The following is an 11,893-nucleotide window of genomic DNA, read 5'->3' on the forward strand; positions in this document are numbered from 1 at the left end:
CACATTACATAAACAAACAACAAAAATAATGGGATATTGTCCCATGAATTTCTTTCATTCATAAAAATGGTATCCCTTTTCAAATTTCTACAAAAGTATCTTCTTATATTTATATAGTCTATATATTTTTCCTAGTTACTGTTAAATTTTTAAATAATTTTATTTAAATAGTTACTAGTTGTGACTAAAATTCTTTATTATTATTATTTATTTTATTAGAATTTTGTTTCAATTCAACTATGTACATAATTAACAATTATGATATAAAAACAAATTGCAAAAATTATTTATTTGGACACATAAATTTATAATTCTATAATTATATAAAACGATATATTGGCATCACAAAAAAAAAAAAACTCCAAATATGGAAAATCATTTACATGTTTATAATATAGAAGATAGATATATTATAGAATACCAATAAAAAGTATCATAATTATTATTATTGTCTTGAATATTACCTTATATATTATAATTTTTTTTATATAAATTCTAATATATTATTTTTGTTGTTATTGATCTTATTATTATTATTACTACTACTATAATCCAACATGGTCTATGTAAATGTAAAACCAAAGCCGATTTTAATAAACACCCCTACATGCAGGCATGGTTGAGGAAGAGGTGAAATGAAAGCATCATCAGATGTGGACATGTTTAAGAAAATAGTTTTCCCAATCCGACTAGGGAAGGAGTTTAAAAAAATTGGAGTTAATGACTATTTTCTGCTAAATTATTGTCCTTCGCATTCCTCTTTCCACTAGATATAGTGCATGTCTACTAGTACAAACATCTTCCTTAGAAAGAGGATCTTGTGCCACATGATTTAATCTAAATCACTAAAAGACAATATATGTTAGCAACTTAGCTATATATAATTCTCTTAGCTATATATCTCTAGCATATAATATATAATAATGATAATACTGGTGGACTTAATACATCATATTAGGTCCATTGTAGTTGCTGTTGAAGTCCACAATCGCCCAATTCCTTCAATAAATCTTTTGGGCCAACTATTATCCATGGACAAGCCCAACCTTATTAATTACATAATTCTATTAAATATTATGAAATATTTGTAATTTTTAAATAACAAACGAATATTCACAATTATCTCAAACTTCATGGAGTTCATTTAATTTACACATTCTCGAGCAGAGGAAAAAATAGATAGACTTTTATTTTGGAACATGCAGAAAAAGAAAAGGTTGAAACTATATAATGTGAAATGCACCTTGTTAAAGATCCGAACTTTTTGAAAGAAATCTCACAATTTTATAGTGAGGATGATTTCAATTAGGAACAAACAGAATAGCCAACCAAGAAGTTACAGGAACAATCCAACATATGATCTGCGATGAGAGGCTATCCCAAGATTTTGTTTCGATTGATACCCATCATTTTCCCGCTCATTAATCTGACTGTTCAGATGGTATAACAGAGTAACCCGTGCAGAAGGCTACTGCGTCCGCGAACAAATTCTTTCATCTCCGAGGAAATTTCTGCTTTTACTGCACCTGTAATAGAGGAAAGCCCATGCAACGAGGCTACTGCTTTTGCCGACGGATAAATTCTTTCAGCTGTACGAAAATCTCTGCTTTGACCACAAGCCGCATCTTCTTAGAGTTTTCCCACAACAAACCCCCATATTCTCGAGCGAAATCACAAGCAGCATCAAAGACATCCTGTGAGACAAAGGGCAGAATCATAAGACAATGAAAGCAAATGCACGAGGACGACATTCATGCAGGAAACGGGCTTCACACATACCCTGGATGGAAATTCATCAATAAAATGAGCAGGCGTCATCTCGACTCTGTTCAAGTCTGCTTCCCACAACCTAATCTGATTTGATATTAATGGAGAAATCTTTAGCTACTTCTCCAGAGGAATTCAACAAATCATTGTAGGATGGAGAAATATATAAATCAGTGAGAATATAGTTAACTAAAGTCTGTAGCATTATAAGTATGCATGGAAACAATAGGGGAAGTTTCCACAAGGCAGTGGAGAAGCGCGGCAAGAGGAAATAAGGACGAAAATTAGGGTGTGCTGGGGCATTGATGGAAACAGAAACCTGATCAGTAACATTTTCTGGTACAGATGGTGTTCTCTCAGCAACTCGAGGATGAGCATTCTGCTGAAGAAAAGATATTATCTGCATTCCACATGTCAGGAAAGAATATCAACTTCACCATCATGACTACTGGGAAAGAGAAAAGTAACAAGTGTGCTGAAATAGGCATCAAATTTCAGAATTAAGGATTTAAAACCATTGAAAAGATTAAATTTTGATCCAAAAGGTCGGGCAAGCAAAACAAACGAATGTAACGTGATTTTTGTTGACTTTATCTTCCAGAAGCCCATGCTTTTAATTGATGAAAGAAAGAAGAACCAACCATTGAGATTCATCACCAAATTATTACTGCATTGCAGGGAGAAATATTTCAATAGTCAATACCAAGGCTCCAGGTCTAAGAAGAAACAGTGAAATCCCATTTCTATGTTAAAGAAAAAAATAGATGAAATATCATTAAGAATCTTTGGTGCTCTAAAGAAAATCATAATCCCTGCAATACAGACAATGGATGACTCAATTGGATATGAAGCATTGCCTTCAGCTTTTCTTTATTATTGGTTTTATATACTTGATGAATTTCTGGTACTTGGTTTGCTTTCGGGGCAAGCAAACTTAAAACAGCAGAAGTATCAAAAGAGAACAGACTGATCATAAGAAACAAATGAGCGCTTAAGATAGGGCTAAGCAGGAACCCCGATATGAAGACTGGAAAAAAATTGGGGATACCCCCTAAAAGGCCTATATTTCAACATAGAAGGTGATACTTGCCTGTTCCGCTGTAATGCCATTTTGAAATGCTTTATACAAGCTTTCTTTCGTGATTGCACCAACAATGAGGTTAGGAAGCTGGTACTCAACCCTGCAAGTTGAGTGAAGATGGCTTTCACAGAGAGATAAAAGATCAATTAACAGAATTTGCTCAAGAAGAGACTGAATAATAAAATTTTACAAAGAGTTGGGACATAGGTCAAGGTTATTTAGATTCTCAAGCAATTACTACTAGCACTATATTTCTAGTCTGAGCTTTAAATACCACAATCAGAACAGAGAAATGAAATCCCAGGTGCCTCTCAGTTTATAAGTTGTGAAGTTAGCCTTACATTTCGAGTTATCTTAGGAACTTATGAGCTGAACTCCCAGAATATATTCTTCTGTCCAGTAAGTCCCATAGACTTCTCTCGGTCAAAAACAAAATTCTACTTGTCCCTGCCCTTAGCCAACTCTTTCTCATACATATCTAGTCTTATAAAAGATAAAAATTCAAGACCCACCAAAATGGCCCTGGAAAGAGAACCATTCATCACCGATCATCAAAACCTAAAGCAGCCGCCTAAACCTACTTTAGGATAACCAAAACTGAAACTCTTCAGACTTTATTCCTTCATTTCCTCTTGTAGGTACTACAACTCCTGGAAGCCAAAGATTTACCCCACAGGTCACTTCCCTACTATTTAATGGATCAAGAGGTTATCGGTTGCAGTTAATTGAAAAATACCCATTGGCGAACTCTATTACCTACACTGTCCATGGACAAAACTTATCACGATCTCAGAAAAAACTACGATAGAGTTGGCTGGAGCTTTTATAGTCTGAATGCCATAAGCTCAGTACCATAATTATCAACAGCATGAATGGATGACTGGATTTAATAATACCAACAGAAACTGCTTTGAACAAAAAAGATGTGCATATACAAGTGATAAACATATAATCTAATCTCGCAAAAACGATCGAACACTTCGGCTTCTTTTGTCATCAAAAGAAAGAAAATTCCCTTTAGATTAACCAAGGTGAAGGCAAAAATTAAGGCCAAATGATCACTTGAAGACTGCAATTACCAAAGTGAGACCAGAAAATCTAAACAGACCGGTATAGCTGAATCCAAGAGTAAGGATCTCAAACCCTACCCTCATCTGGGAGTGCTTATTATATCTTCAATAAATCCAGAAAGTCTCTAGAACTCATGCATGCAATTATCAACGATTAAAAATATTCTTAACCCCATACATGAGTATATAACAACTAGCTCACATTCATGTTGCAAATGTCCTTCAAACAGGAGTCTTAACATTGGAATGTGGAATCCATCACCCTCTTATTTCTAAGAACCTTCAGCTGAAATATATGATTTGTGAAGCAAACTGCAGGCATACCTTGCGAAGAGGCGCAAGATCTCACAATGCAATTTAGATGATGAGTATGCATACATCCGAAAGTTGGTCTCCACGACAACAAACCCCTGATTAAAGAAAATTCCAATAAGAAAAGGGATGGAGAACTTGAGCATTTCATCGAAACATTTTCTTCAGAAAAAATCTGAATAGAAGAAAAATTTTAGTGCCTGTAAAGATTCCAACGTTAGTAAATAAAATCAAAAGCAGTGTATTTGCAAGGGAATGAACCAATTCTTAAGTACAACACCTGTTTTCTTGATGATGTATCCGCTAAGCTAATGGAGAGATTGGTGGCCAGTTTAGTAGGGATGAACCAACTCTCTTTCCTGCCCTGTAATTACTGATGGTTATTGCAAGATGAAGGCTGAGAACAGTCAATAGAATAAGCTATAAAGAGAGTTCAACCTGCTGGAGCTTGACCAATCCCAAATCAGCAAGATCCTTTATTATACTTCGCTGGATATCAGACAAAGTGTTTAAGTTATATGCCTGCAAAAAAAGGCGTTTCTTTAGTGTAATGATAAAGCTGAATCTACTGCATGTTTTCTTTATTCAGTTCCTGGTGTGGTAGATGCTAAGATCAACTGCTGACTTACAAAGAGAAGTTACAGAATCTAATAGGATTTAAGAGGATAAGGATAAATGTACCATGTATTTCATGTATTACAAACCAAAAGAGGATGAAAACAATTATAACATCCATCTATTATACCTAACATAAGCAATCATAACCTAATACCTTGCCGGTAATATGAAAGCTGAGTTCCAGCAGGAATGATATAAGATCAGCTGTATCCACTCCTAGATCCTACAGAAAAAGATAAAATCCAATAATTTTTCACTGAAAATAATGTTCACAATGTTTTGCACTGACTTTTAAACTAACCAATCCAGTCTCCAGTCTTATTGAGAAAAATGGTAATGCTAGAAAGAAACCTCAAACAAATTCTCCAAATTTAGTGAGAAACAGAAACTAGCTACCTGGCATCCTACAACTCGCTGTTCATTAGGTGGTTGGACCAAATACAAAATTTAATAGTAATTTACAGGTTAAAGCATCAGGCCTTCTGGAAAACTATCCATGCACATATACATCCCTGCTTGCTGGCTGGAAAGACAAAGACAAGAGAGTATCCTGCCTATATATCCGTATTTACAAAATCATTAGAATATGAGAACAGCTAACTCTGAATCCGTATTTGAGTCTGACATGACATTAACATTTTCCTGGGAAGATGATGATAGTTCAACATCTAAAACTTTACAAGTGGAAAATAAGTATAAAGTTGTTGCAGCTCAAGAAGTAAAGAAAAGGAGATGATGATTTTCAATGGTTTTGCTAACCAAAATAAGTCACTCCTGGTAAGAATACTACATAAAAGAAACTGGAAAACAAAGAGAGCCTGAACATTTGATACCTCACAGTTATTTATATATTCTCTGACTATGTACCAAAGTTGTGCATTTGTGTCCATCAGCTGTACAGGCATTTGTCAGTATTCGTATCATCATGCAATGTATAGGAACTAGGCTAGCAAACTCATACCAGAAATTGGAAGCCACTCTCTGTCAATTTTGGAGGCTCCTTGTCATCTCTGAAAGCAAATGCCAAATGTTTCATATAACATGACAAGAAATATTACAATGTACAGAAAACAATGAAAGTGTTGGCGAGTGGGAAATACTTTTGACTCAGAAGACCACGCTGGAATACTTTCATCATGGAAGAGCTTATGTTTGTTGATTTTTCCGCTTCACTAGAGCTTATAAGGTGCAGCAAGAAAAGCTGATTTTCCACAATTTGCAAGTCATAAAAAGAGTAGCCAAGCTATATAGGTATTAGGTAAACTGCAGGATGAGAAAATGTGATATTGACTCATTTTCTATATGAATTGATTCCTTGTTACGATTCGATTGAGCATCCTAATAGAAAATACAAAATAATGAAAACAAAATGTTGTTCACATTGAAATGAAATGATATAACTAGTTGCAGATTTCCACTTATCCACTGAACCAATGACGGAATGGGGGGGGGGGGGAGCTTTTTAATTTTCTTTTAGAATTTAATCTTTTTTCTTTATATATCCCCCCCCCCCCCCAAAAAAAAAAAAAAGAAATTGTTTTAGTTGCCCCTCAATAATGTGATAATATGAATCTAAAGTAGCAAAGTCCGATATATAAATGTAAAAGTGAAGGCTTTTAATTTATTAAAATGGATTAGTGCACATATAAATTAAGCTAAAAGAATACATATAGAAACAAATTGGTAGGGAGTTTAAGAGTTAAGTCTTTGCATGGAGAATTGAAGACTTGAGCATTCTTCACTTCTCTTCCCAAATTCTAACATTAGCCTATGATATTGACTCTATTTGAATCTTCGGCAACCACTGACTGAATATTTGTCCATGAATGCAGAAAATTATTATAGATTAATTGTATATGAATGAATGTTGTGTACAACTTTGATAAATTTGTACGGGTACTTGCTTATGATATAAAAATTTGCTTTTATTAGACATGTCAATTACTATCTTATTTATTTATTAATAAAAATATGACTAAAAAATATTTTAATAATTTTTCAGTCCCTTCGACCTTTTGCTTCGAGCTCCATCCCTACACTGAACATTAGTGCATAATGAAAAAGGAAAAGGTCGAGACATAAATGAAAATTCACCTCCCATTGTTGAACAGCATAGGCATCTAGATCCTCCAAGCTAGGAAGTCTCGCAATGATGTTTGAAGGCATTGGTTCTCTAGGTAAAACTCCACTGTGGGATTCCAGTGTCACAATCATATGCATTATCATAAAGAATACATAAATAAAATATGAAAATAAGACAGCATATGTAAAACTAAACCTTACCCGTGCAATATGTGCTTCTGGAGATTACGCTGAAATGTTGGATTAAAAAGATATGTAGCTTCTTTCTTCCTGCCATAACACTAAAACGAAAAACTTAAGCTATATGAAATCAAGATCGAAACATCCAACAGGCCAAACTAACATATTTAACAAGCCAAGAAAAAGTAAAGGCTCCCAGAAATTCATGCATCAAGAGAACAATAATGGGAGACACAAAAAGCTGTTATCATAGAAAGAAGATGACATTTGGAGGAGTTAAGTCAGACAAAACAAGAACTTGACTGGAGGATAATGAATTGGCCAACAATATACAGGTTGACAACCTCTTTTGGCCAAAGGCTTTTTACACTACTATAGAAGAAGCTTTACGAACTACTTTACAATATTTGGTTATGGAACCGAAAATCAAATAAGAAGGTTATCATATGCTCCCCAAAGCAAAAAGAATAGCTTCAGCAGTAAATGTGTCGAGGAAACTAATACTGTTTGAGTAAAATAATGAAAGGTGACCACCCATGTACTTCCTAGGCGTTTAGCTAGTTGATAAGCTCGTGCCTTACAACTAAGATCCACACAAGGAACAAAGGGAATATTTAAAGTAATGAGCCTCCCATGTAGGAGGCAATCCAATGCGAGATGCCGAGGTGCAGCAACGGACGAGAGTTGTACTAACAATAGTTGGTATTTGGTGCGTTCCTCTTGGCTTTGTCTTCAGCACATCTAAAAAGGGGGCCTGACACATAGAAATATTCAACTCATCTACCAACTCTAGGGTGTTGCACAACCATCATTCATCTGGTTACAAGCCAGGTTTTTTCTGGGTAGAAGAAAACCATCTTTCTACACCTAGAAAGCATCTCAACTATATCAACTTATAGTATCATCTATCATGTATATAACCTAGTTTGAACCCAGGAAGCAGTCACAAGGATTCTTTGTTTAACATTGAAAAAATTTCCACATGATCATAACCAGGTTCCTGTAATCGCACAGAGAAGAGTGAACTAACAAAATTATGAAAAAGTATATGAGATGAATTAACTATAATAAAGATGGTGAAACAATAAACAGCATTATTGACTTTTGACCTAGACGGCTTGGTCATGTAGAACCATTTAAACTGGTAAAAAGTAAAACGGAGAATGATGATGAGAATAAATGTACATTACCGCTCAACAGTTTCAGTCAGGATTCTCAACTGAATTAATCGATCTACTGCCACTCTGTGCTTTGAGATCCCATCAGCTAGAACCCATTCTTCCAACCACTTGGCTGTCACTGGACCATCTATGTATAACAGCTGCAGCACATATTTCTTTGCCAATGGAGGCAAAGATCTGAGTATAATATTAGGAAATCATATTAACAGTGAAAATGTGCAGAAATGTAGACAAAACGGAAACAGGGGGGAAGGGGGGCACAAGGGCCATATAGAGATAAAAATAATAATCCATTTAACTTGTACTGCATTCACTTGTAAAGCAAGACACTATTGTTTTCTATAGTATTTTGAAGACACCACAGAGAAAAGGAATAATTTACAACTAATAGCAAAATTAATCAAATTTTACAGACTGAAATTGTTCATCATTTAGCCCAAACATGAAAGACTGGACCAACCAAAAGGTGGTTATAATTCATTATGTAAATCAACATATCTTGTAGCAATAAAGTCTTCCGAGCATTAAGCTGTAAGTAATTTCAATGCCCAGACATCCAGAAAGGTGTGCAATGTAGGACAAGGACACGTGTGTTATATTAACAAGGTTAGACAAGGTTGGAACACATGTTGGACATGGCTGATGGAGTGTTCAACAATCCAATAAAGGAGAAAATTCCAAACATGGAGTCAGCACAGCAAATAAGCATTTCAAATCCCATCAGGACATGGCATGATACTTATGAAAATTTATCAAGTTCTTGGACGGAAGCTAACCTTCGTCTCTTTCCTTTAGAAAATCATTCTTCAAAAATCAACATTGATCCGTATATCGACCATCTTTTAAAATTCTCCAGTTCTTTCATATGGCTATTTGGATGTAACGAAGTTCAAAACAAGTATGTTTGCCTGTATCAGATTAGCATATAAACCAGTTATTTCTCCATCATGTCTAAATTCTTTTTAGAAAGTACTGCATCTTGTGTTGATATTCTGTTGTATTGTTCTTCGTGTCGGTAGTTATCAGCGATGATTATTTCCTTTTCATATTTGCTTCTACTCATAGTCAGTTAGTATAATTGAAGTGAAGAGGAAATGTTATCACCTATAGCAACTGCCACTAAGAGGAGAGCAACAATGGATTGTAAATTGTATGAAACCTCATATTACTGCTAAGGTTCATAGCAGTGAATAGGGAACAAATATTCAACCAGACAACATGCTAAGTAGTATAACCTGAGGATGGCTTCACAAATGAATGAATTCTCATAAAGCTTGTCGAGTTTCATTGCAGGCAATGATGCCACCATGTCCATAAAGTTTCTCGCCACAATTTTCAGTTGCGGCATCTTGTTCACCCTTAGCTATTTAACTTCCAGAGTTTTATTGTTGTATGTAAAGCGATAGATAGGACGACTTTATATGGATCACTAAATAGATTTGATTTCCAAATCTTGCGATCCCTAATTTCTTGAAGTGATGGCTTGATTTCTCCTCCAATTTGAATTGAGTCGCCACCCTACAACTTGTAAGACAGTCACTCTGCCACCATGTATTGATGTATGGACTTGAACTCTGTAGCAAAAGCTGAACAATGGCCAAGTTAATAACTCAAGGTCGAAAGCTAAAGCTTAATTAATTTGGCATTCAAACAAAACATTGCAATTTTTTCTAAACCCAAAAGTAACTTTATACTAACATCAGATCAAATTTACCAAAATAGTTACTATTCAAATTTGAATAATCAATTTAGTACCGAGGTACTGAAACGGCTTTGCATAAATTTAGGCCAATCAAAGTTTCAGTCTCATCAACTGTAACGAGCAGACAACCATATCTAGGTGTATAAGGTAGTCATATATATCATGAAAATGTTCTGCATGTATTATCATAATAAAAATTCAGTTTTACCAAATCTAACCTTGGATGCAGCAAGGTGTAAAGAAAATAAATTAGAATGTAAACATGATTTCTTGCCTCAGCATCTCCATCGCCCTAATCCCTAAGTACAAAACAAAAAAACTTAATACTTCCAGAAATCACTTTAGCATTGTGATCCTCAAGAAAATAGTTTATGCTGTAACTTCTGCTTATTTGGAGTTTCCTTTTTGCCCCACTAATTCCGTTCCGGTTTAAACTCCACTATTCATCATTATATATTAGTAATAGGGGAAATTGGTGCAAAAATTCTAACTACAGCCCGAGTTGGGAAAAGAGTTAGCATATAGAGTTTATGAAAACAGTGAACAAATCAACACTCAGCCTCAAGAAATGTCGATAGAACGTGATCAAAATACACCTCACAGACCAGCATGCAGCCTCCTGAAGGAACTATCCGCTGAAATCAGAGAACTCGACAAGCAAAGTCATTTGCTGTAGATTCTGAGGAAATAATATCTAGATTGTATATCCTTCGACGAGGGCGGGACAGAGACAGCCAAGAGGGGCGGTGGAAGGAGAGGGAGGAACGGAAGGGAAAAAGAGAGAAGAGAGAAGGGGGCAGCTGAAAAGAGAGGAGGGGAAGGGGGAGAGAGAGAGAAGAGGGAGGGGGGGGGGGGGGTGGGGCGAGAAGGAGAAATAGAAGAGGGGTAATTACAAAAATATAAATTGTGTTTTTACAAAAAACAAATTAGAGAAAAAGGAAGTATGGGAGAAAAAAATTGGAGCTAATTCTTTTATTAATTTAATAAATCAAAATTTAACTTTTTTAATTGTATTAATAATTATATTATAATTAAAATTATTTTATTTTTTATTTATATAATTTTTTTATCAATCAATATTTATATTACTTTATTTCTTTTTTATATTTTTCTAATTAATTTTTATTTAAATAGATAAAGTATATCAAAAACATTTTAATGCGTGAGATTCTAGGACGAATCCAACAGTTTTTTGGATCTTAACGATGGACTTGGGCTGATTAAACAAAAGAATTTGATAATTAGCACCTGCAAAACAACACGTTAGCAATCTGACGCTCAAGTTAGTTCCGAATAATGAGAAATTGACATAACAATAAGAATTTCATGAACAAAATATGGTTAGAACGCGAGTTTAGAGTTACAGTAAGAGTAGCAAAATAATTTTCAGATTCTTGATGGTGTCACAATTGGAGGACGCTGCCTGTATTTACAGAGAGCGTCCCCCTTCGTGGGGACTCTACACATTACTTGATTTTCGAGAAAAAGGGCGAGAAATATGTGGATAAGGCATAATTCCATCTTATTCTTAGTTTGATCATCACGTTTCTGTTTAGAAAATGACTTCTTTTACGTGAGGACTCCTACTTTGCATGGAGTCCTTCTAAGTCAAGGAGTCCAAAGCCTTGGGGATGCCCTCCTTCTCCTGGGCTAAGCATTGAAAGACAGGCTTGTAAGCTGACCAGCCTCTTACTGGGCTTTCTTCTTGGGCCGATTTTGGTAATCTTCCAGTGGGCCGCCTTCATTATGGGCTAATGGGCTTGACTTGGGCTTTGTGACATCTTTTAGGCCATACACATCATTTAGTCCCCCAACTCTAAGGAGGAAGGATGCTCCCTAGCTCCTTAGAGTAGGAGCCTTTACATCGCGAGAAGAAGAGACCCTTCTTCAATACTCTGGT

At 35.3% G+C, this 11,893-nt stretch overlaps 1 protein-coding gene across 2 annotated transcripts; it reads right to left on the reverse strand.

Moving 5' to 3' along the window:
• Positions 1–1,228: 1,228 nt before the first annotated feature.
• LOC105171210 (transcription factor-like protein) lies at positions 1,229–10,838 on the reverse strand. 2 transcript variants are annotated; one of them, XM_088885109.1, is made up of 16 exons: positions 10,599–10,838; positions 9,527–9,877; positions 8,301–8,468; positions 7,132–7,200; positions 6,943–7,036; positions 5,949–6,049; positions 5,810–5,858; positions 5,682–5,741; positions 5,003–5,071; positions 4,669–4,752; positions 4,511–4,594; positions 4,243–4,328; positions 2,858–2,948; positions 2,087–2,167; positions 1,780–1,854; positions 1,229–1,694 (listed from the first exon to the last, which is right to left on the reverse strand). In XM_088885109.1, the coding sequence occupies exons 2-16, from the start codon at positions 9,637–9,639 to the stop codon at positions 1,557–1,559; spliced, it is 1,362 nt and encodes a 453-aa protein (XP_088741235.1). In that variant the 5' UTR covers positions 9,640–9,877; positions 10,599–10,838; the 3' UTR covers positions 1,229–1,556. The 2 variants fall into 2 exon arrangements, with proteins under 2 accessions (XP_088741235.1, XP_088741234.1); XM_088885108.1 differs by having other exon boundaries at positions 10,590–10,838.
• Positions 10,839–11,893: the final 1,055 nt, after the last annotated feature.

The sequence above is a fragment of the Sesamum indicum genome, linkage group LG9, assembly GCF_026168435.1.
Source record: "Sesamum indicum cultivar Baizhima isolate 11 linkage group LG9, ASM2616843v1, whole genome shotgun sequence".
NCBI lineage: Eukaryota > Viridiplantae > Streptophyta > Magnoliopsida > Lamiales > Pedaliaceae > Sesamum > Sesamum indicum.

Bases quoted from the DNA above. Each gene is read 5' to 3' on its own strand.
- LOC105171210 (XM_088885109.1), bottom strand. From the start codon at position 9,639: ATGCCGCAACTGAAAATTGTGGCGAGAAACTTTATGGACATGGTGGCA. The intron at 6,050-6,942 runs GTGAATTTTCAT...GTGGAAAATCAG, and splicing joins ATGCTGTTCAACAATGGGAG to CTTTTCTTGCTGCACCTTAT. The intron at 1,695-1,779 runs GTATGTGTGAAG...TTTGTCTCACAG, and splicing joins TTGATGAATTTCCATCCAGG to GATGTCTTTGATGCTGCTTG.